Genomic DNA, 25,697 nt, shown 5'->3' with positions numbered 1-25,697 from the left:
TACCACTGAAAAGATTATGCATTACCTGGAATCTATAAAAACACCTACAATTATCATAAACATTGAACGATTATTTTGTCAAGGCCTGTATGTACATCTACTAACAGAAAAATGAAACCAAGCTGGGAGTGTAACACAGCAGCTGATAGAAAAGGGATAGAAATATACTTAGTTATTGATGACAATGACCATTATTATGATTTGGAGAGTATTTTTGCAATAAAAACTCCAGTTTTTAAAAGTTAACTTCCTTTACAAAGATTTCATTATATTAGATATAAGAGGCAGGGTTGTCCGTAGGCTCCCCGTAGAGTGTGCTTTTTGATGTCAATGCATTCATGCAAACCTAATTGACAGTAAGAGCGACACAAAAGGCATCAAGCTCAGCCAGAAAAGAGCAGCGGACACTTGTTATCAAATCACTGATCCCTTCGCCCACAATCACAATTCATTCAGTGCAACATGCTTAATAGAATTACGTTCCACCTTTCAGACAGAAAAACATTAAAAGCATTCCCATCCATGAACTGTTGAACCTTTTCCTTTTAGACGTGTGACCAGACAGGAACTTTTTGACACTGCACTTCTGTTGACCATATTCCTAGCCTAAGCAGTTTTATGTTCACTGACCTCATTAAAGCTGTTAATTCCAGGACACAGCACACATTTAGGAACCGAAAGGGCATAATGTGAATTTGTTCTGTTGGTAAAACACAGAATATTTGCTATGGCCACAGTGTCAATGCCAAGCCAATGCCTTTGAGAGAAACGAAAGTCTGTTTTGTGTGAAATGATGTCCCGTCTTCAAAAACAAAACAAGACCAAAAAAACAACAGCTCAATTCAACACGTACTGCTTGAACATCTGTACTGCTTTAAATTCGAACAAGGAAAATGGTTGACACATTCAATATGGAGCACATTTAAGACAGATGATAGCTTTAATGAAGCCAGATATCATTAACGTCTTTTTTTTTCGGAATTATTTATGTTGTTGGAATCACTTCGCCACTGGCCTGCCCGATGCCAACTCAAATATATTGTCTCTCATCTCCATTAGCAGACCTTTCGTCAGCACAGCTTTTGTGCTCAATTTATTATAATACAAGAAGCAAGGAGCACAAAACAACACACAAAACCAGCTATATTTCAAACCCTTTAGTCTTAGAATATCAGTGATCTACATACATCTACAAATGGTAGAGATCTAGCCTAGAAATATGATGAAGGATGCATTGGTACTACCCTCCTCCATTTCAATGTTTACCCTATAATAAGGTTGGTAGGTTCAACCATAAGGGGCTAAGGAAGGACTAGTAGGTACAACTTTGATGGGAGAAAGATAATCTATATTATGAAGAACAAAATTCAGTATTTTGGTCCTATCAAAAAGCAAAAGAACAACAACAACAACAAAAAGTACTAAAAGAATTGTGCTACAACACAGGCAAGACAACAACTGAAACCCAAACTGAAAACAATTAGGCCTGTGTACCTACAGGCTTTTAATTAAGCCCCATGGCCAGGTAACAAGAGCATGGCATGCATCCATATTCACATGCCAGCCAATTTGACCCCAACACCCTATAGGAAAGCACTATTAGCTTGTAACTAATGCGGAGCAGGGAGGCCTACCTGCCCTGCCACATGAAGATCAACTAAATTCCAGTATTTCACTGTGGCAACATAAACAAGGTTTCAGGACGTGTGTATTGACTCAAAACAGCTGTATTCTTGGATGGTATGATAAAAGGCATATATTAATATGTTTGAATGAGGATAAAATGCTATTTTTAATTGAATACAGAAAAATAAACCATACCTCTTTGGCACTCATGGACGTCACAGCAATCCCCCGGGGTTCCTGTAGCTTCTCGAAGCAGCACAGCTTGTTGACCAGAAGGACATTCCTTGTTCTTGCATGTCCGGAAATTACAGGTGCAGAGTGGGGGCACAGTGGGGCAGCACCCAGAGGGGGGGGTGTAACTCTTGCTCAGTGCCGAGTCTTTGGGACAGTCTGGAGTGGGGTGACTGGGGCAAGTGACTCCTGCACACTTCAGCCGGTCTGCAATAGACACAAGCATACACACAATTAGGGTCACAATCTCCGTGTCTCGTTCACAACAGTATACAGCAAAAACAAAAACGAAAAATCATTCCAGCAGAGGGAATGAAGGAGACAGTAATGTTTCTGCACTATCCAATACTTGAGGATTTGCAGTCTCTCATTCATTGGGACACTGTTACTCATGTTGCAGGCAACTGCTGGGCTAATGCCAATTTGAGTCTGCCTGTGCCACACAGTCATGAGGTCCAATGCTAAGAAACATCTTAATTACAAACAGGAACGTAGCATTTTTCGTATTTTCTACATTATATGGTAGTCTCACCCACAGTGCCCAGGTTTATTATCCAATACGCTTGATTGGAATCTAAAGCAGAACAACACAAACCATATTTAGATGGGATGTCTTCTCTCTCTCTTTTTTTGCTGGCTCTTTTTTAAATCTCACTTAATATAGCAGATATTCTTTTTCTATTCACTAGCTGTAGCCAAGAAACATATTCTGATTCCCCTGTTGAGGGGTGCTCAAAGCTCTGGGGTGTATCTTGGAAACCATTCAAGAAAAACATGCTGCTCTGTGTGTATTATATAAGAACAGTAGCTACCTCACAAAGCTGGGATTTCAGAATCCTTAGTGAATGTTTATTTAGTTTTCATATAGCATTGTGAGATACGACACCACTAGTGAAGACCCCCATGTCTGGTAGAATGAATGTCAATTTAATGTACCACATAAAAAGGATTATTCAGCAAATGAAATGTCTACAAAATGAAATGTTTAGTGTTGGTAAACGGGACAAATGGTTGCCGATGACATGCTCCTGAAAAATGGGTCTCTGTGTGCTGCTCAGTTCATTTTATTTGCTTTGAAAAATTTGGTGATTCGTATTCACCCATCCATGTTATATCCATCCACAATAGAAGAATCGTCTTCTACATAACTAAATCTGAGAGAACGTTTCTAACCATCAACCCCAGATACTCAGTGAAATGAACTTGGATAGTAATTAGTTCCTCCCTGCAATATGATTCTAGAGAAGGATGTGTTACTCAACCCTGACATTTGGATTTCCGTAAGTTGATCTACATGAGTTTTTTAACAGATGAAAAGAAACATTGGCACTACATTAGTCAGATGCACTTTTACATTTTACATTTTACATTTTTTTCCAGTATTCAGTTCCGCAAAGATTAAATTAGAAAGAAATCTTAAGCAACCTTTTTATGTTACCACCTGAGGGTACTACGTAAATGAATTAATAATCTATTCCAAGAGCTTATATGGCATTTTAATATTTGACCAAAGTTGCTGTACAAAACCTAATTCTGTTCTCTGTGCTACTCCCTCTTGGCTGGTTTCACAGACCTTGATTAGCACTAGACTTGCACTACTCTATCTAAAATAACATTTGGAAGTCCATGACTAGAGCTAATTTGGGCCTGTGAAAACAGCCTTTTTGTGTATTTAGTTATTTTGGAGAAAATATAAAAACATCCTTCCTTTAAAATGCAATTACAGATCAAACGAATTATGATAGAGAAAGATGTTCATAATAGTACATGTTTTTTTTGTTAGTGATGCAAGATAATAAAAAAAAAATAATGTGTTGTAATTTAAAATATTATAAATTTGGAAGATACCACCAAGAAACTAAATTTGTGGACATAATCAAATCTCAGCCCTTCCAGTTTCATTATCTTTCATAATGGGGAACAGGTTCACAAAGAGTTAAAGCACAGTTATACAGCTAAGCCTGGTATTAATCACAGAGATTGAATCTGGTATTTTAAGGACACAATGAAAACACAACACTGACCAACATATTGGCCCAGAAGGTGATTAAAAGAAAATACAATGAATAAAATGGATATTGCACAGCAAGGAAAGTCCCACCATAATTTGATGAAAAATAAATCTTTAACTAACTTGTTGTAGAAATGGAAGAATTTCATAACATTGCAAGTCACTAAGTGGAAACTATGAACTATGTTTTTCCAAGAGTAGATCCCAGCTTATGCAAAGGCAGGAAAACAATGCATATTTTGTTACATTACACTGTGCTGGCAATATTGACCTCCTAAATTATTTCCCACAACAGGGGATTATCTACAATTACAGATCTTTATGACCCTTAAGGATTTGCTTTTAGTTTAATATGTGCCAATAAATGGTCAGTGGTTTCTAGTATTAGACTGTTTTGTTATTGTTCTTTAAAAATACATTATATATCAAGACATATTGTCCATTCTGCACTGGAGACACTGGCACGGGAAGATGTTTTGAGCAGGGGGTGCTGCCGCCCGAAAGTAAAATCATTACGTTATTGCCATGTTTAATCATTAATTTCTTTATCGATTTGTTCGTTTATGTATTTTGCAGGGAGGAGTTTAAGAATAGATATAGTCGTATAATACAGATACACCAACCACACTCACACGAATCATGGTCACATACCGATGAGAAAAAACAGATTAATAATAGCCTACTACTACTCAAACTTGTCTGTGAGAAGAGGATTATATATATATTAGCTGACCCAAAGCGCCAGTTCGCTACCTGGAATAAACAAAACTCACATGCACACGCCTCAGGACAAAAACACCTGTCTTTCATTTCCAAAATACACAAAACTATAGACCAACCCACAACCCCCTTTTATGCCCTCAATTAATAGCCAATCTACTTGTCATCTACCGACACAAACATGTAACTGTTTACAAACAGAACAATGAAGATGGCTATTAACATATTGACAATGGCTACACTTCACCCTACCTTCACACAACAAAGTCTACCACTATGCAGGGCGGCAGTGTTGAAGAAAAAAGACATGTTCACAAACTCATCTCACCATTCTTGACCACAACCACCTTTTGTTGAATTTCATGTTCCACTACTAGCGCACCATTCAAGAAAACTGCTTCCTGATCCTTTATCTCTTTCTTTCTTGATCTGTTCTTTGCACCCCTGTATAAGCTGTTGAAGTACTGTGTTCTACTCTACACGGTACAACGTTTATAATGCAAATGTCTGCTCGAATGCGAGTCACCTTAGATAAAGATGTCAACCAAATAAACCACACTAATCTTCTAAACCACAGCCCTGTACTGGCAAAAGCCCTCCAGGTCATTGTTGAAGGGGATTAACCAAAAGTGCTAGTTGATACTGTGTGTAAGTGTAAGTGACAGGTTCATTATGGAAAATAATGAGGAAAAGAGCTTTGAGTTAATGACAATTTGGAGACAATTTAGGCAAAGGAGAAGTTATTGCAATACAAAGGTTAACATTAGCATCAGCAGTACATTACTGTGACACTAAACAACTAAACTTGAGGATACAAAAAAACTTTTTTTGGTTCCAACTTTAACAAAGTATAGGAGACATCTGAATTGCCTACACTGCTCTCCAATGTCACTTTTTACTTTCCAACTACAGAGCAGTTGAGTCAGGCACAAAGCATACATTGATAAACGCTGGCTCCTGGTTACCCTACAGTGTGCATTAATAACATTAAAAAAAACTGCATAAATCCATGCACAAGCTTTTAACTATTCTGGGCTGAATCCCTTAGTGAAACTAAAATAAACATCAAATTTCAGGCTAGTTTGAAGTCATTCTTCTTTTTATAAAGCACGGCAGAGTGTTAGATAGCACCCCTTGAGAAATGAACGCTCTGGCCCTGTATTTCATCATTGTTATCAGCAATGTTTTCCAAAGAAGCAATTAAAAAAGCACACAGCCCGCTTGGATTCATATGAGAGAGAATTACACCAGTACAGGTTACGGTGACATTGAAAAATGCATTAGTAAGATCGTGAACACTGTCATTTGTTCTGGGTACAATATCTTTAAAAGTGACTTTGGCTCAGGGAAGGTTCAAAAGAGGACAACCACTCTTCTTTAGCAGAGCTCAAATTGCATTCGCTCACTCGTGTGGTTTGTACTGAGCAGCAGAATACAGTCCTCTGCTGTGAGGAAAATGTTGTACCCTAAAGTATATAAAGGGTCAGAAAAGTTCAGCTCAAACGTACTCAACCAATGTCAGATGGGTTTTGGGGTCTTTATTATAGTGTCTGTTTTTTCCTCTGGACAAGATGCCACAAAACCCAACCCTTCAAACGCCCCCAGTCGACTTATTTTCTCATGTTCACAAGCCACAGAACAGTTCAAAGTATATCTGTAATGCACACTATATTTAAAGATGTATCTGTTAGCTAACATGCTAAACAATACGCAAGGTAGCTAGTGGGTACAGCACTAGAGCTGCACACACAGAGTCACACACCGCTCATGTGATCTTGTGATCCCGGTGTAGAGAGTTAGCTGGTATTGACAGATCTTTACATTCTCTTATTAATAAAGCTCCAGGTAGAGATTGGTCCCGTTCCACACACAACATCACAAAAGTTACAATCACAGAAAGCATCTGGTCTCAGCTAAAGAATCACAGAGGGCTTGACAATAAGACCTCAGCCAGACTCACTGGCATAGTCAGAGACTGAAAGCCACTGGGGCAAAATTTAATAAATGGGTGGGGTGAGGGGCATATACACATACATACAGTGAGGGAAAAAAGTATTTGATCCCCTGCTGATTTTGTATGTTTGCCCACTGACAAAGAAATGATCAGTCTATAATTTTAATGGTAGGTGTATTTTAACAGTGAGAGACAGAATAACAACAAAAAAATCCAGACAAACGCATTTCAAAAAAGTTATAAATTGATTTGCATGTTAATGAGGGAAATAAGTATTTGATCCCCTATCAATCAGCAAGATTTCTGGCTCCCAGGTGTCTTTTATACAGGTAACGAGCTGAGATTAGGAGCACTCTCTTAAAGGGAGTGCTCCTAATCTCAGCTCGTTACCTGTATAAAAGACACCTGTCCACAGAAGCAGTCAATCAATCAGATTCCAAACTCTCCACCATGGCCAAGACCAAAGAGCTGTCCAAGGATGTCAGGGACAAGATTGTAGACCTACACAAGGCTGGAATGGGCTACAAGACCATCGCCAAGCAGCTTGGTGAGAAGGTGACAACAGTTGGTGTGATTATTCGCAAATGGAAGAAACACAAAATAACTGTCAGTCTCCCTCGGTCTGGGGCTCCATGCAAGATCTCACCTCGTGGAGTTTCAATGATCATGAGAACGGTGAGGAATCATCCCAAAACTACACGGGAGGATCTTGTTAATGATCTCAAGGCAGCTGGGACCATAGTCACCAAGAAAACATTAACATTCAAATCAATTTATAACTTTTCTGAAATGTGTTTTTCTGGATTTTTTTGTTGTTATTCTGTCTCTCACTGTTAAAATACACCTACCATTAAAATTATAGACTGATAATTTCTTTGTCAGTGGGCAAACGTACAAAATCAGCAGGAGATCAAATACTTTTTTCCCCTCACTGTACATATACACACACTATGAAGCAATGCAGTGCTGTTGATCAAGGATTTCAAGTAACACAACAGACAGATGAACCTTAAGGTCTAGAGCCGCGATCTGAACAGCACTGACACCCACCCGTGACTTCAACCCCTTTAACCAGCACTGCCGGTACAGCACGACCGCATGGACTCAATCCCTGTGTGAGCAAATGCCAAAAGCCTGGGAAACACTCTTAATTAGTCGAGACGGAAACAAAAAAAAGTTAATACTTACTTACATTAATAACAGTCTACTTTTATTAATAATAAGTATTAAAATAACCAGAAGAGCCCACTATACATGAGACATGTTGTTCCCCATGTAGCCGATACAATCACCTCTCAAACAGCGCCCATCACTGCTACCTTGACACGCAAACTACATGGTGCTCAGAGCTGTTGGCCATGAAGTAAACATACTCAGGGTTTGAATGAAAACGTGTTTTCTTCTCTCTGGAAAGCGCTGAGCTGATGTCATCGGTCCGAGTCCCTCACTGATATGATTGGATCGCACCTGTCCGACAGGGGGCGCCAATTAGAGGCTGATGAAGGCGAAAGAGGCGCGGCTCAGAAGGCTCAGCTCAGCTTCCACCCCCCGTACTCGCCGCTTAGAGGCCCCAATCCCTGTGGCCCCTGGCCTCTCCATGAGAATCCAGATCGAGTCCCAGGCGAGATCGGGCTTCTGACGAGGTGAGTTTCGTTGGTGGTCATTCTCTGCCACGTCGGCTGATTTTAGGGTCGATTGCCGTCTTCTGGAGATCCCCCAGAAGCTGGGGTTCAAACGGGGTTTCAACAGTGGGGTCTCATACATATGTAGGTCAATTGTAAAAACTGGCGCCTTTTCTCACTGGGGCAGAGGACGGCCGGAGTGATACTAGATGCGCTACTTACTGTCAGTAGAGGCTGGACCGCTCTTCTCAATGGGAGACCAACACTGAGCACAGTGTGTAATATTAACAGATGTTATGAGTACAACTCGCTATTAAATCAATCATATATCATCATCAGTATAAGCAGTGTTTTAGTAAGTTTACTGTTATAATAACATTGGACTAAAACACCTCCTTGTTGTCGGAGCTGAGATTCGACCCGAGGCTCTTCAGACTGAAGAGCCGCCAGACTTGCAGCGCCACTGGGGGAGTGTCGGACGAGGACCTTGGAGACATGCTTTAATATGCCAAAATATAAAAAATACAGACAATAGAATAAATAAATAAATGAATGAATAAATAAATGTAGAACTAAATAAATACATGGCCATTTATCTATTTATTTATCTATTTCTTTCAACATGCAGGCTATTTTTTTATTTGTTTATTTATTTCAACATTGATTTATTCATTCGTTTATTTCAACATTTATAGATTCATTTATGTATTTATTTTTAATTTTGGCATAGATAGTCCTCCATAGTTCAAGGGGCCAGGTGGAATTAGAAAGTCTCCTCGAATTTGGAGGAAACAAAAATGCAAATCAACGATACGAGGTAAATAATATTAATGAAATGAAACTGCAATGAACTTGCAGAGTTAGTTCGGAGCTCTGTACTAAATTGAGTACTAGCTAGTACTGTACTCCCCAGTACATCCCCAGTACTAAGTTAGTACCCATCGGCTACGCTATTGGACAGACCAATTATCACACTCTTAAATTAAGACTGTGCAAACATGGACAGCGACCTACTAATATTGGGCAGAGCTGTGTAATGTCCCTTAGAGGTAAATGAGAAGCCATTGTATTGAAGATGTTTATCTGGGTTTATGTAGTCTACTAAATTGGGAAAACTAATAATACAGAGAATATATAATTTTGTACCATATAACATCCATTGTTTACTGTAACCAGTCTGCACTTTGTGAATTGTTAATGTATGGATTGGAGGAGGTCTTACAAGAGTATGCCTTTTTAATTCAAGCCATGGGAATTCATGCATTTGATTTAAGAGAATTTTTAACTTGGGTGGCCCAATTATGATTATTTCCCAGAAGAGGTAATTGCAACCACACAATATGCAGAAAATGAACAAGAATGAAAAGTGCTGCATGAATTTGGTCTTTAACCATTTTCAACATGTTTATCTGCATTTAGGTAGAGACACAAACTTTCTGCATTAGCTAGTCAGTGGTCACAAGAGCAGATTCTGCATCACAATGGTTTCTGTTCTTCAACTCGCAGAGGCTCGCCGCAAACAAAAAACACACAAAGGACCAATTCTGCATGGTTGATAAATTTGGTTTGCTGAATGCCTTGAAAAAGTGAAATACTACCAAAAACCTAGCAACGTCTCCCTCCATGAACTATCCTATTGAGAGGCCTCCAGCGTCCAGACTGTCAGCTGGGCTGTGCAAAAAACTGAAAATTGTACCGAATAAAAACGCTAAGATTAACCTGAGTTGGGGTAAGGAAATCGGTGTATTACCACAGAATGGGCTTTTATAAACAATGCATATTTCTGACTTCTCAGAAGCTCATTCATGAAAGCAAAAAAACACCTCTTTATAACTGTGTATTTTCTTACAAGGCATAAGGACGGCAGTCTTCTCCTGCCCAGTCGTGCTCTTGTAGGCAGAGGAGGTTGTGTTGACAGCCCGAGTTTACTCACGGAAAAAGTGCACAATGTGGGTTCTGTTCACTCACTGACTTTGGAATCAAGTCAGGAGAGAACAAAGCCGTCTTAGTGCAGCTGGTCTCTGTGGTTTCTGGTAAGTCCTCAGGTTTTATATAGTTAGTACGCGAGGGGACAACGAGCCCATTTCTCACGTAAGCCGTATAAATTTGGAACGTTGCCATTGGCAGTTTAGAAAATTCTGCATTGTTCAGTATGTTAACACCAACCCCATTAAGCAGTATTGAGAACCAGGCCCAGAGGAAAATAAATGGTGAAAAATCAATATGACACACTGCACGTTAAAGATCACTTTCAGCACCACTAGAAGGCACATGTAAAGTGACGTCCTTCATTTATAGGTAAGATCTCGTGGTCGTTCACTAAGCTACTGCAGACACAGGGCGGTGGTTCTCCCGTGAATGTAGGCATTCAGGTGTTTCATTTAATTGTCAGATCTCCAATGAGATTATGCGAGGGAAAGTGTCTGAAAGAGGCCATGTCTTTATGAAAGTAAAATAATTAACAATCTGCCTGATGAAAAAGGAAAGCTGGGTCCTTGATTCCCCCGAAACCCACATTGGCCAGCTGTTTCACAAACTGGGGCTTCTATATTGTCGTACAAACATTTTTGGAAAAAGTAGATTTCAAAATGTTGCCTTTTTATAAAGAATCCAGTCTTTGTTGCCATGACATTAACTTGTAAAACAATTTTACCCAAAGGTTCAAAGTTTGATTTAACTGCTCGGTAGAATTAGTTACGAGATGTAGAGAAAAAAGGATCACACAAAGGTTTGTAGTCTAAAGCGAAAATAAGTTACTGTTTGTTCCCACACAAACAAATGAGGATTTGAACTTGAACAAACAACATAGCACACACAAGGATAGGCACATACACACAGGACATGTGAAAGGATCCAAATAAACTCATATTTTTAAAAGACAAAGTTCACCTACGCCACCCAGTTTATGGCACACGTCGTGGAGTAAGAGAAAGAGTATTTTATTCTACTACTGATTTCCCAAGCAGGCTCGTAAATTACATAAGCCGATTGGACTGAGGCCAGTATTCCCTTATAGTAGGCAACGAAAAAGGACTGGTGATCTTGGCTGCAGTGAAACACAAATCATCATTAGTTAACCTGAATTGGTTTAGAAAAAAGGATAAGACAGCAAACTGACCTAATGCCTTAGGGATGTTTTTGTGTTTGTTTTCAGATCTGTGTTTCATTAAACATCTACATCGTGTGGCACAATGCAGTTGGCAGCTCTGAGTGGTGGGGGCCACAGCTTTCATAGACAATAAGTACACACAAAGTAATTGTAGGATTGCCAGCCACTGACAATCAGGGGACACACTGAACCACAAACTGAGTTCTGTATGAATGTCTAGCCAGGCAAAACAACTGACGCATTACACAGGAGAGATGTGGGCCAGCGGCATTTCAGGTGAGCCAAGTTTTTTAAATATAATACCCTATAACAAGCTTATGTCAGAATAGCTTAATGCATGACTTTCCCCAAGTCATTAAAATGAGAGTCTGTGTTTCTATCCCAATTTCTGAAGATCGGTGGAATGGAGTATTTAGATATGCACGTTATGCTTTCTGTAACTTCTGTAACTACTTCTTTCCTCTCACAGTGGGCATATACATTCTTTACATCACTGACATTCATTCCTCATTCTGGAGAGCAGAATGACCTTTTGCTCTTCGTTACTTATTTGAAAGCTTTCCCTCTCTTTAACCATGTTGAGGCTACACCTGGAAGTCTTGAAGTCGTATCTTGAGGCACATGAGTAACAATTGCTATATTGTATGGTGAATGTCAGTGGCGAACCGTGCCTTTCAGGACTGGGCCTTCTATACCTCCACCCCCCTCAAAAAAAATAAATCACTAACAAAAAATAAGGGGCGTCCCTGGCCATTTTTTCGCTTTAGGCAAAATATAAATTTTACTGATCTATCATCAAAAATCGCGTTGTTCTAGTTACGCGCACACACTACCGGACGTCACGGAGGCAGTCACTTTATGAACAACAATCATTCAACAAGTGTGTGGAAACAAAATGCAACCAGTTCAACGAGATGCAACATTGTAGCAAAACCAGCAATAAAAAATCTGTTTCACTCACCAATGACGTTCACTTGAAGACGAAATCCATGTCCATCTTTTCATAATAAATCCGTGACAATATCATCTCCACCTGTTGCCATTGTCGACGTCGGCTATCAATCGCTAGTTAGCAACACTAAGCTAGGTCTCATGACGTAAGCAGGTCTTCTAGAATACCCTGGAGCCGTGGGAAATCTGAAACAATACGCCCATTGGCTACAAATCCAAATATGATTGGTTGATCAAGTTGTCAATCCAAACGTACGCTCTCATTCCGTTTAATGGTCAGGGCATTCTATCGAGGAAATAGAATACCCTGGATGGAAGATATTCTCCCCAGAGACTCTGTAGAAAAATATATTTTTCCCAACACAGAACCATTCAAATGCACACTGCATGGACAGAAAACAAAAGAAACAAGTCTGCAGAATTTTATTTTAATTTATTTATATAATTCATCACATATGTTTTATTTTTGTTTCATCTGAGGATTCCAGGGCCTTCTCTGAATACCTTGAAGGCCCTGACAGTTCGCCACTGGTGAATGTATACTATACAACTGCATGACAAAATTAAGCATATTTTTGGCATGTAGGGTTTACCATATCTGAAATTTGCCTCACAGTGTGAACAATAACATTGTTTATTTTGTTTTCTCAAATGAAAAATTTGACTTGATCACTTTCCTCTCCTAATGACAGATCTACTCTCAAGAAAAAGATAGCTTTTATTTTGTGGGTTACAATGCATAGGACATAAAAGAGAGAACATTCGCTCTTTTTACTATGGGGTCAGGATTACTGCCATTGAATGCCAGGAAACTGAATGTTAAATCATGAGTCCTTCAGTTTGTGTGGATGACAGGGAGTGGGATAACGACATGTAGTCAATGCTGTCAGAATCATGCACACAAACCCTGCCAATATTTAACTCAACTATTGTGTAATTCTCTGAAATCTCCATTTTATCTCAGCATAAGCTTTTTCATGTAAACAGGGAAGATGGGAAATTGCATCCTATAAAGACAACCTAGCTGCTGTCTTGAGCTAAAGGAGAGAGCAGGTAAGGTGGAAGGGGTATTTTTGCAGTTGGTCAGTGACATAAATAAAGGTAAGATATTTAGAGTTTCTGGTAAAGTAAAGGCACCAGTTTATAAACATCACCTTGAATTCCTGCAATGACCTACAGCAGTAAAATGAAGTTGTATTATATAACTAAGTACAGACCTTCTGCCTCCAGCTATTTCCTGTGCTTGACACAAATGACTTGTCAAAGTCACTTCCCAGCATGGTGCCAGCTACTCAATCACTGCCTCTGCAAAACCTGATTAAGTCACCTCGCGACAAAACAAAAAAAAAGCTTCCTTTTCACATCAGTCAAAGTCATGTTTTTTAAGATCATATAAACACTGACTTGTATTTCAAACAACATGACATCCACACAGTAAACATCATATTTCTACGCAGTGGATATCCTAAAGTTACCATTAAATTACATGACAGGATGTCAGACTGAAACAGTACAATTGCTATTACCAAACGTATTGGTCTGTGGACAAATCTCTCTCTCTGTCTCTCTCTCTGCATACATTATATGTATAAAAAGTTTCATTTCAGAATCTAAACTGAATTTAGGTGTAGGGTCTTATAAAGGGAATAAAGAGAAACATGGATTTTGCAACTTGAATAACAAAACTGGAAAAAAACCAACAAGTCTGAATTTGAAACTAACATGAGCCAACCACATTTTCCCACATAATTCATATTCAAATAATGTTCAAAATGAATGATACATTACATAAAAAGTGTTTATGTAAGATAAACATCTCTCCTTGGATACAGTTGATGACTTTGATGTGCAGAACTTTACACACACAAAAGAGTTTGTTTATTGTGAGATCTGATGTGCAAATCACTACAGTACATATCGGACCCAAGAGAGACCCGTATCCACGCTCACTGCGGAGGAGCTCTGAGTCACGGCACCTCTGCTTGCAATCACACATGATTACGTCAAAATGTTTCTGAAAACCCTAAACCCAGGGACGCCCACGGAATTTCAACCTCCGTGTGCGACACTGCTCCATTCACTCACGCGTGCATTGATAACATGCGGGCGGCTACACCGGTACAACTAACAGCACTGGAAACTGAACATGCAAACACACACTAATGACTAACAGATGGCAACACTAAAAGGGCTCTGTTTTAATGGTGCCTGAGAACCCCCCCCCCAAAGAAACAGTCTCTCTAAAAAGGTTATTTAGTGTTTCTAATTCATGCTACTTATGTGTTGTCTACTTTTGGGTGATGTTTAATAGCAGGGTGTTGCAACATTACATATGCGGTAAATATGATTTTTTCATTTTGACGCGACTATGATCATTTACTCTTTGAATAGGTCCTTCATGATTCAGTGTTATAAGGTGTGAATGACATCTTTTATATTCTGTGTATAACCCATACTTCATGACTAGACTGTTGAGATATTTTTCCCAGTGTAATAAACTAATCCTTTGTATGCATTTCTAAGACAGCTCCTTGTGTATTTATTATCCCAAATTGACTATGTGTCCTCTGTAATCACATATGACATATACAAAATTGAGTAAGGTTGCGTGAAATGGTGAATGTTCCTGTGGAATATTTACAATATGATATCAGCAGAATGGTATCTAAAAGTTTTACTGTTTAACTCATACTTAAGATTATCATAAAAGTACAGCACCAGAAACTATAATATGTATTTTTTTTTAAAGTACCCTGGGGGACATCAGTGCAGCTGGTTTTAGGATAATGCAAAGGATGCTGGGAGTTTCCAGCAGTCTGAAGAAGCACCTTAATTTAAAAGTGATATTCAAAGTCCTATGCATTCAAAACTATGCCAAATAATATTATGAAGGGCACAAATGACTGTTAAAAGGACCGATTTGTTTTGCTTGGGGTTCACTATGAAGCTATGTCCTCTCATTGTTCATAAAGTGCTTAAAGTGCTTGTTTCAACTTAAAATTGCATAAAATTGAAACTGACACTTGCAGCTGCAAAGTAATCCACTTTGCCATAAAATTATACATGGTACTATTTTTGTCCGTGTGAGTTGGTCTTCTTTTACATTTTCATAAACATTTGTTGTTGTTTTTTTTTCGACCTAACCTTTTTGCTCTGTTTTGGTGACCCACGAGAACCGACAAAACGGTTTTAGTGAAATCTGCCAACAGCATGCTAATAACACTGGCTTTCTAATTCATTTGCTCTCGTTACTAACTCTGCTCCCGACTCTGCCATCTCGACAGCTGCATGCGTAGGATCCTATCAGCCTGGAGATGAGAGTACTTAACTCTAACCTCCACTTACTAGAGATACTCTTTCCTTTCCCTTCAACTTCACTTCTGAGTTCACAGAAAGTCAAAAGAGAGAAGTGAATGGATTATTCTCAATGGCTCTTTTTAAAGACCCCCACTGACAATGTGCAAAGTCATGGCATACCCCTGATAGTACAATGCATAAAAAGGCTGAACTAACACTCTACTGGAACATCGCCACAGGTCCACTTTTGGTTTCTTGATCTGAATAGAGCTGCAAAAGTTGTACTGCGATAAGCATTTTCATCAGAAATAGCAGAGCCAACTTGGCCACAGACAAAAATACCTCAGTTAATGAAGTAGATGGAGAGAGCTAGCATTGGAGGCATAGGGACTTCAGAAAAGAAGGGAGGGGGGTACAGAAAAATATAATTAAAAAACTAAAGCCAAATCACAATCACAGTGCATATATCACAAATACAATCAAAGTAAGCTCCTTTAGTGCATTAGTTAGTGAGAAAGACTTCTATATTTACCTGCTGCCATCTGACATTCGCTCTTGTTGATGTAGGAGAAGTGGGGGTGGCAGCTCTGGGACTGACACACACACCCTTGGCCTGTGAGGTTGCAGCCCGAGAACGTGCAGGCCGGATTCGAGACGCCTACAAACTTGAGCTTTGGTCCGTGTTCCCTCTCGTGGTGCCGTGAGTCTGAGAAGACACGGAAAAGGCACGGATATGGTTTTTGAGAGTACTAATACAAAGATCACTTCTAGGGTTCACATCACATATAATTATAATCATCAGAATAAAGAAGATGAATAATCTTACCTGGTTTTGAGGCTCGTACACAAGACTCCATGTCAGGATAGTCAAAAGCAATGAGACACGTACGGAGGCTCTGACAAAGACACTCTCCCCCTGCCCTGTTGCAGCCGCTCTGCTCGGGACAGTTGTCATCCTCTACAGCAGCTTCAAGACCCTCAGGGAAAACTGCCCAGGGAAAAACAAACACACCATTAACACAAACCAGCTGATTATAAAATGCTTTTCTAAGGCTCTTTTCCCCGCATTGCTTTTTCCTGTCACACACAGAGTTTGTCAGTCGCTGCTTCTAACTGATACCCTTTGCTTCTAATAAGGATCTTAATAATATGATCAGCTTTTCCTGTTGCTCCTCACTTCCAGCAGTCCATTAAGCGCATACCGTACGCCACACGTTCTCCATGTCCGTGCCAATACAGGGCCCGCGAGACTACAATGGTTTCTCACACTCCTAGCAGGTCGGCCCTGTCCCACTGCCAAACCGCGTACCGAATTGAGTGTAAAAACCTGACTTTCGGTGGCTGTGCTCTGACTGGCAGTTCCTTTCACCTGTCTTGGACATAATACAAGCAAAAAAGGCATGACTGTATCCAATGAGATTGGGTTAGTCTACAGCATGAGCAACAATCAACGTAAGGACATAGTGCTGTTTTTTGGATACATATACAACTGAAGTGATTGTCTATCTTGCATCCTAATAAACAGCATAACATTAAATTCCAACTCTCTGGGCACCCACGGGGGTTAAATGGTTAAAGCCTCCACGGGCAAGGTGGGCCCTGCTGTACAAAAAAATGTCTGTTTTCCACCTGGGCTCTGTCATACCTGACACATTACTGCAGTGTTGCGAAAATATCTAAGTTTCCATGATTCTGACATTGTTATGGTGCTCTGCAGGAAAATGCCACTTCATCCTGCAATCTAAAGTGCATACTTGAGATGAAGCATTACAGCTGTATACTTAAAATACTTAACATATATTAATGTATGGTGATTTGGAAGCTGTCCAACCTGACCTTGAACATAGACAAAAGTGCAAGCTCTGACTTCTATCGATTTTGGCCATGTTTATTCCCCCACTTTTCATTGATGTTGAACTTATATTTGATGGCAGAAGTTTCAAAAGACATTCAATTTTTGGCTTCTAAATCTACCCATGGCCAACATTTATTTACCAATCATCCAGTGCTGACATTGTTCGGCAATATCTGCAATTTAAAGCATCAGGGCTATCCAGCAGCACTGCACATAGACACGCTTATGGGAAAGTCACAGTTTCCTCAGAACTTCCCTTGAGACGTTAAACTTAGAGGACTATTCTAAAACGAAGCAATAGGCTTATTTTTGTACAGTGCTTAAGGGAGTGTGTGTTTTAAACCTAATTCAGGCACATTAGCCCAAAAAAGGCCAACCTGAAGGAGGTTAACCTTTAAGATAGGAAATGTACTCAACGGCCTGCTTGGCTAATGACTGGCACTTGTGCGGTCCGATCCCAGAGGTCCCCTCTCAATCAGGGAGACTGCATGTCTTGGCATTCAGAGCAACGATGAGGAAACTGACCCCTGGGGCCTCTACCAGATAGTGTGCTAAAAAGGAAAACTTAAAAAAATATATATAGTTAGATAATATAATGGACAGGGGGCTGGCTCTCTTGTCCTTTCTGGGCTATTTTGGATAAACATATCTCTTAGATATGAATTGCACTGGAAAATGACGGGAAATTATGGACCGGATGCCTGGGAATTTCACAGTGAATAATTTTTTTCAGCCTGAACAGCTGCTTGGGAGAGCTTGCATCATTTCATTTATTCAAGGCATTCCCAGATTGATATCAACAGCCATTACACCGTGGACATTTTAATCTGGATTGAAATCCACCTGCCACCCATATCCCTGATTGGGATTTCCACCATCCCAGTAATATGACCACCCTGAAGGAAATAGTCTAACAACTATGGGGAAATCTGGAGAAAGCTGAAACTCAAAACCCCTTTGAGTCAAGTCTAATTGGGTAATAAATACAATAATCCATCCATCCATTCATTTTCAACAACCGCTTCATGCAGGAAAAAGCCGGAGCCTAACCTAGCAGACACTGGCAGGGAACACCTGGAGCGGAAGCGAGTCCATCATGGGCAGCACACATTCACGGCAACGCTACACTCACAAGAGCATAGTTCAGAGTAGTTAGTCTCCCCAAGCAGCACGACCCTGGAATGTGGGAGGAAACACATGTGGCCATGGCGAGAACATGCCCAGAGCTAACCACTGCGCCACCGTACTGCCCACTTCACGATGATAATAATAATAATAATAATAATAATAATAATAATAATAATAACGAGATGCTGCCAATGGAGGAAGTACCAGACATGAGGCATCTTTTCCCACTTACACAAAAGCAGGATTCATCTTTGGTTAATCATGAATACACTAGGCTACAGTCTGAAGCAGAGTGGTTCTTTTTCCTTTGGTAAGGCACTGCCGTAAGGTTCTGATGATTGAAATTGCGGGTTGGCAGAGAAGTGGTGTAATGATTTGAATGATTCAGTATGGATTTGATTAAGCACAGATTGAGAACCGTAAGTCACTGGTGGCAGAGTAGAACATGGGATTAACATCTCGTCCTGCAGAATGAATTTGAGTCTTGGCTGTTGGGTATACAGTTCTGCACATGATTGTGTGGGAATGCAGGGTACATTTACAGTCAGAGGCATGTTCTCTCACCTTCGCTGATTTCAGTCTCTGGTGTTCATTGGTTTATGTAAAGGGAAAACACAGACTGGTTCAAATTGGGTTGCAAACGCAACCTCCAGAGGTCAAGGTCTGAAGCTAGGTGGGCATAGAAGTGAAATGTATCAGTCACGTCAAAACCCCTGTCCTTGGAAAGGATATGAGTTGAACGCAGAGACTATAGGGGAGTGGGGTGGCTGCTCATGAAACGACTGTGGGTCTTTTCCAGAGCACTGATGGAGAATGATAGTTTTAGTCAGTATTACAGAGATGCTATCCCATACTCCCACTATAAAAATAACCCAAAAGCAAAATATGTTGGATGAAACAGGAGTGCAGTCATAAATCATGTATTGCTGCTTGAGTGACCACAATGATTGTAAAACCACGTTATGGTTAAATTCAAAAGCACACAGCAAAATGAGCTTTTGGATCGAGTCCTACTACATGTTGTTTCTCAAAGCATCTGCATAACTTTGGATCAGCACAAAATGTCCTAACACTTCATTGATGAGCGTGTTAGAAAAAGAGGTCTAGAAATAACAAGTCATGTTCTGGCAATGAACGCTTACCACCAGCAATGCAGCCTAAGCTTGAGGCACGATGCCAATACTACTGTCACGCCTTTTCATCAAAAAATACAAATCCTGGCTAAAGTAGTAAAAGAAAGGACGTACTCTCTGGGAAGTTAATACCAACTCCAACCTTGATCTGTGCTCCCACCAGCCTATTAACTATGTAAATCCAACAGGTCTAAGAGTAAAGAACTTGTTTGGCAAACCAACTTGACACAAGACATGAATAGTACTTCTGTGCCAACGTGTCCAAAACAGTTGATAAACAAGTGCAAGTGATAAACCAGCCAATTGAAGCAAACAAACAAGCCAAATGTCCACCCTAAGACTTAACCAGAAGTGATTTCACTTTAGAGACTCAACAGCTCCAACCAAATACTAATGCGCAATAGAAGACAAAAACGCACAAGCAAAACGCGTCTTTTGGCACGTTTAATATGAACCAAGAACACAGACTGAGACAGTGCTGGCTAAAGAAAGATATTAGTTCCCGCTTGAGCCTCAAAAGTACCGACCTTTACAGATGCCCACATCGGGCGCGCTGACCACCCTGGTGCCGTTGACCGCCGCGCAGGTCAGCCCCGATCCGCAGGAGCCCACAGCCCAGTCCCGGCCGCCGCAGGGCTCCCACTCCAGCCGGGTACAGTCCGGGCAGCAGCCGCAAGGGTCCCGGGCCAGCGTGCGCCCATTCCCGCAGGTATGGGGAGGCTGCGCCGGGCAGGTCCGGAGCTCGCAGGGTGTGCATGGGAAAGCGTGGAGCACACGCAGCAGCACTGCAAAACCCAGCAGCAGCGCTTTCCAACACTGGCTGTGCATTTCCAACGTGGGGTCAGTCTTTTCACAGCAAACTTTGTGCTTCCAGACGAGTTCAGGGTTTGTTACTCCGGGCAGAGAGACAGCAGCTGCTGCAGAAGTTGCCAAGGCACGGGCAAATGATGATGCTCAATATCAGAAAGTTATGCTCGGTGGTTTAATTTTCCTTAGATTAGATTCTTGATTTGCAAAAGCACAAATAGGATACAGATATAGATCCCCTTGATCACTGATTTTTTCTTCTTCTTCTTTTTAATTAGTATTTAACTATTGCCCCAGTATGCTCAGATAGGTGCTTTCAGTGTTGCTTTTTCCCTCACGACCTCCAAAATAACAGATCAGTTGAAGCCAAAAGACCCTGCAGGACACCAGCACATCCAGTCCAAGATGCAGACTGTCTCCCTGTGATGAGAGACTCCTTCTTCTGCCCGGGGATGCAATCTGAAACCCAACCTGCCATTACTGGGATGGAGACATTACCCTGACTGACACCCCGTTTATCCACTCACATGGATTACACAGTGGGAGTTGTGCACTAGTGATTTCAGAACAAACATTTCAAACTACAGGTCTTTAAGATAAGGTACTGATGGCAGCTGCAGCTTTTTTGTCCTATTTCCGTTATTTTTAGCATCCTAGACAAGATGTCAGTGTGAATCCCCGAATAGCAGAGAAAGATGGTTAATATTCACTAAGATTAGATTTATTTATGCACTTATTTATTCAATGAAAACCTTATTCACTAATACATGAATACATCTAATAATGTAATCTAATAAAACTGACACATGCAGGTACATGAATGTTCAAATATTGTACTTAATATTAATAGTGGTTGTAGTAATAGTATTTGTAGCAATAATAATAATAAGAAGAATACATTGTGTTTAAAGTTTGAAAGATATGTACGGTTATATATGCACTGTTTAAAATATGATTTCAATAATCTAATTTGCTATTCTTTGAGGTCCAGCTGACTTTCAATAAACAATAAATCAGTAATTAACTGATTTTATAAGGAACAATCAACATAGAAATAGCCTTCAACTTGAGTTTAAGTATGAATGAATGTGACAGTCTTATAGTTTTTGTTATTGCCTTGAAACAACTGTAACAACAGCTCAGCTTGGCACCACTTTTTCAGCACATTACTGTATGCTCTGAGGCAGAAAGCTTTTCAAGAATTGGGTTTTAATCGCACTTGCAGATCTCTTTCTAGTCCTGTTCAGTTTAGTTACAATTGACTCTGAGTTTCGTATTAGACTAGAGTAGGCTAGGGTGCTGGGGAAAAACTAAGAACTAAGGTTCAAAATTATAGAGGTAAGGAATCATATAAAGCATAGCATGCCACTGCTTTAATATACATAGAAACCCCAGCTGAAAATGAGTTGTGTTGAAGTGATGAGCTCTCTGGCAACTGATCAGTTCCTGAGATCTGTCAATTACTTATTTTCCTCATTAGTTCTTATACCCTCTTTATCCACCAGAGGGCACCACACCTTTCAGAATAATTGGCTTTTGACTTTTCTTTTAAAAGAACAATAAACAAGTAAAGGAAAACATAGCAAATGCTTTGACTAATTTGAAATAATAATGCAAGCCAGAAGGCCTGAGTCATGTTTATAGTTTTCTCCCTTCCCAGACAGTTCATCGAGATATGGCAGTGGCCTGGAGACTTTGGCACTATTTTACTTGGCCACAAAAACATTAGAGAAGAGAAGTTCAAAGAGAACTTGCCAATATAAGAATGGGCAGCCATATGATTTTCAAATGCAGTGATACTCATGGATGTGATTTGAGGTGTTTAAGTTAAGCATTTGTATCTGGGATGGCAGGGGCGCAACTAGTTTTCTCGCACGAGTGACAAGAGCAAGAAATTAGTCAGAATGGGAGTTTCTAATAGTCTGCCAATCGAAGTAGGGATGTTGAAGAACAGGTTTGAGGTTCTTTGCATTGCCGTACATTCATTTGTTTTCACTCCCTTTTACTAATGGCAGCGGGAGCTTGTGTAAGCAGCCTTGTGGCCGAGCTGCAATGTTCGATCTGCAAGGACATCTTTACTGAGCCCGTCACTGTGGACTGTGGGCATATTTTCTGCCAGGAGTGCCTCACCCAGAAGTGGGAAGGGCAGAAGAGCCGGGCCTGTGCTGTCTGTGGAGAAACCTCCAACTCAGGAGCCCCGCGGTCCAACTACACACTGGCGCGGGTGTCGGCCCTGCTCAGGAGAGAAAGGGCCAGCACAAAACTCTGCCACAAACACAGCCAGGAGCTCGACTTCTTCTGCAAAGAGGAGGATGAAGCCATCTGTTTCATCTGCCAGTTCTCCAGGCAGCATGAGAATCACTGTGTCATCCCGATTGAAAGTGTGCTGGTGGAGTTCAAGGTAAGGATGTGTGTTTATGCTTGCTGTCTGGTCTATAGTCAATGTGAAGGGCTGGCTGCAGTCCTGCTGAACTCACTGTGGGATCCAGTTTCAATTACGTCAAGTTGATCTGCTTTAGATTTGCTTATGTTCTGGTGTGTCACACATTAATAAGTCACTGTGAAGACTGGTAACAAATGCTAAGGTTCCTCTTTTGTTTATTTTTTTTCATTTTGATTGACTAATTTCAAAGGAAAATGTGCAGAATAAAGTGTGAGTTCCTATTTAATGCCATTATAATGATCCTACATAATGATCTGACAAACATTTTTCATGCAATTCTCAGAACAAATTCAGAAAAATAAAAAAAATCTGCTTTTTGATTGGTGTCCCTTTGTTTTTTTTACATAATTCAGGCATGCTAGAGTACTTAGATAAGAAGATATTCCATTAATTTATTTATTTCCTTGCCAGAATGAAATGACAGAGAAAATGGAAGAATGTGAAACAGCAAAAGCCAAGTATGAATGTTCTTTGGAGCACATCGAGGTAAGAGACAAACTAATTAAGCAATTAGTAAAGTGGTCATGACTCCTATTTAAATTACTTCTGTGTAGTCGTTGGGTTTGTAATAACTCGGGGGAACGGGGGGTTTTGTACGCAGGAGCAGGCCGCTGCAACGGGAGCTCAGCTGCAACGCGTGGTCGAGGCGACTCAACGGTTTCTGAGCTCCGAGGAGCAGCGAGTGCTGGAGTGCCTGAGGAGAGAGGAGGAGGCACAGCAGGAAGAGATAAAGAAGGAGATACGGTCTGTGAAAGAGGGTCTCGCCATCCTCACAGAGAGTCTGAAGGAGGTCGAGCAAGAACAGGAGACGGGACGAGGTCTGATTCTGAAGGTGAGATACAAACCATGACATTGGCTCCTGAGCTGGTACAATGATCTTAGCAGGGTTTTGAGTACAGGTAAAGGGTCTTCTTTTGATGGTAATGTTTGTCCTGCATGTCAGAAAACAATGTATCTGTTAGTTTCCTTCCTGGCCATCACTTCTCTTGGTTGAAGGTATAAATGCTTATTAGAAGGACAGCCTTAAAATACAACCCATTACCTTTTAACAAATCATATTCATGTTTGCTTTACAGAGTTTGCAAGATGCCTGGAAAAGGTAAGATTTGTTTTGAAAAGAAGTCTTAAATGTGTACAGGAAAGACAACAGCAAATTAGTAAGCGACACCATCACTTCATGGAAGTTTATTAAACAAAAACTTTATAGATCAAGTAGCTTAATATGAAGCTGAGTGATGTGATTAAAATGAGCTTTAGTTGCTTCCTGTTTGTAATAAAACCTTACAATTGTTTTCTAGAACTATTATTTCAGAACCTTTGATATTTTAGGGTGGATGCCACAAAAACAGCGACTAATAAAGCTCCTTATGAAATGGAAGTGGAGAAGTACCTTAAATCACTTAGTGGCGATGTTTGGGAGAAGATGCTGTCCGCCATAGACACAGGTAAGATCCTGTTTCAGAGTACAGTCGGTTCATTTATGCTTTGGAGAGAATCGACAGTTTCACGGTTAGTAAAAACAAAAGACCAACAAAACATTTTCAGTCATCCCTTTATGTCTTTCTTTGACACAGGAACTGTGTACGACTTTAATAAATGGCCTTCATATGATTAGACAATTAGCATTTTTTCTCTCATGTTTCTGCAGACCTGGTGCTTCTAGACCCCAACACAGCCCACCACTCTCTCGTACTCGGAGACGACCTGAGCAGCCTTTTCTTCCATGAAGTCAAATGGGACCAAGACAGTTCCCCCAAAAGTTATGACAGTTGCTGCTGTGTACTGGGGGCCTGGGGCTTCACATTGGGGACCCACACCTGGGAGGTGGAGGTTGGGGACAGGTCCGACTGGGACATAGGGGTAGCCCAGGAGTCAGCCAACAGGAAAGGCAAGGTCGTTCTAAGCCCCGAAAATGGCTACTGGGCTATCTGGCTGAGAAATGGCAAAAACTATCAGGCCCTTGACAGCCCTCCCGTGGACCTGACCTTGGAGTCAAAGCCAAAACGAATCCGAGTATTGCTGGAATACGAAGGTGGAAAGCTGTCCTTTTTTAATGATCAAGACTCCTCCCTCATCTATACCTTCACAGACACCTTCACTGAAAGGCTTTACCCTTATTTCACGCCAACTGGGAACGTTGGGGTGGGTAATGCACAACCGATGGTTATACGAACTTCAAATCAGAAGCAGCTACATGATTAAATGAGCTACTGGTTGTGTAATCTATTGCCATACCGCTGTGCGGGATAAATAGTTTGAGCACATTGCCGTGGTCTTCTAGAATCTCACAAATCACAGATTACGGTTTTAAATGCAAGTGTTAAATAAAATTGATTGGAAAATGGATTGACTTGTTTGTCATTTTTTCAGCACATAGAACCCTATCATTATAATTCAGAAAACCTTCCCTGTTTAAAATTAAATACTTACAGCTAACAGGCTGTCAGAGGAACCAGTTTAAGGGTTGGAGACCTGTCCTCCAGAGAGTAAGTTTGAATTCCTTACTCTCATTGTGTGGTCAGTCTGCCAACCATAGCCCTCTGGGCTGTGGTTGGCAGACTGACCACACAATGAGAGTAAGGAATTCAAACTCTTTGAAACATGCTTCACAAAGATAGACACTAAGGGGGAAAAGCTCTTCCCACTTGTCTTATGAAAGGTTCTGTAAACCATAAATGTTCAAAACACAAAGACTAAATGGTATACATTAGCTACATTCTTCAACTCCTCTTAAAATGTTTTTTCTGTGATGAGTTTGTGCATGTTTGTGCTTTCCAGTTCTGTTGTACACATGCATATCAAATCATTTA

At 40.5% G+C, this 25,697-nt stretch overlaps 2 protein-coding genes across 3 annotated transcripts in view; one reads left to right on the top strand and one right to left on the bottom strand.

Annotated features, from left to right (window-relative positions):
* Nucleotides 1-20,938, bottom strand: part of LOC136717306 (cysteine-rich motor neuron 1 protein) — a 35,685-nt gene extending 14,747 nt beyond the window's left edge. For both annotated transcript variants that reach the window (XM_066694883.1, XM_066694884.1), the window contains exons 1-4: nucleotides 20,165-20,938; nucleotides 16,348-16,509; nucleotides 16,054-16,227; nucleotides 1,822-2,064 (exon numbers count right to left, since the gene is read on the bottom strand). In XM_066694883.1, coding sequence (XP_066550980.1) covers nucleotides 1,822-2,064; nucleotides 16,054-16,227; nucleotides 16,348-16,509; nucleotides 20,165-20,465 — 880 coding nt within the window. In that variant the 5' untranslated portion in view covers nucleotides 20,466-20,938. The remainder of the gene's footprint in view (nucleotides 1-1,821; nucleotides 2,065-16,053; nucleotides 16,228-16,347; nucleotides 16,510-20,164) is intronic.
* A 1,477-nt stretch (nucleotides 20,939-22,415) lies between these two features.
* Nucleotides 22,416-25,233, top strand: LOC136717144 (zinc-binding protein A33). Its single transcript, XM_066694625.1, has 6 exons — nucleotides 22,416-22,845; nucleotides 23,299-23,373; nucleotides 23,489-23,719; nucleotides 23,964-23,986; nucleotides 24,217-24,332; nucleotides 24,536-25,233. The coding sequence occupies exons 1-6, from the start codon at nucleotides 22,453-22,455 to the stop codon at nucleotides 25,087-25,089; spliced, it is 1,392 nt and encodes a 463-aa protein (XP_066550722.1). The 5' UTR covers nucleotides 22,416-22,452; the 3' UTR covers nucleotides 25,090-25,233.
* The last annotated feature ends 464 nt before the right edge of the window (nucleotides 25,234-25,697 follow it).

The sequence above is a fragment of the Amia ocellicauda genome, chromosome 21 (genome assembly GCF_036373705.1).
Source record: "Amia ocellicauda isolate fAmiCal2 chromosome 21, fAmiCal2.hap1, whole genome shotgun sequence".
NCBI lineage: Eukaryota > Metazoa > Chordata > Actinopteri > Amiiformes > Amiidae > Amia > Amia ocellicauda.
The sequence above is the reverse complement of the archived record's forward strand: the minus strand, read 5'-3'. Positions and strand labels throughout refer to the sequence as shown.

Coding starts and splice junctions, on each gene's coding strand:
- LOC136717144 (XM_066694625.1), top strand. CDS start 22,453: ATGGCAGCGGGAGCTTGTGTAAGCAGCCTTGTGGCCGAGCTGCAATGT. Junction 23,374..23,488: donor GTTCTTTGGAGCACATCGAG/GTAAGAGACAAA, acceptor TTTTGTACGCAG/GAGCAGGCCGCTGCAACGGG. Junction 23,720..23,963: donor GACGAGGTCTGATTCTGAAG/GTGAGATACAAA, acceptor TTTGCTTTACAG/AGTTTGCAAGATGCCTGGAA.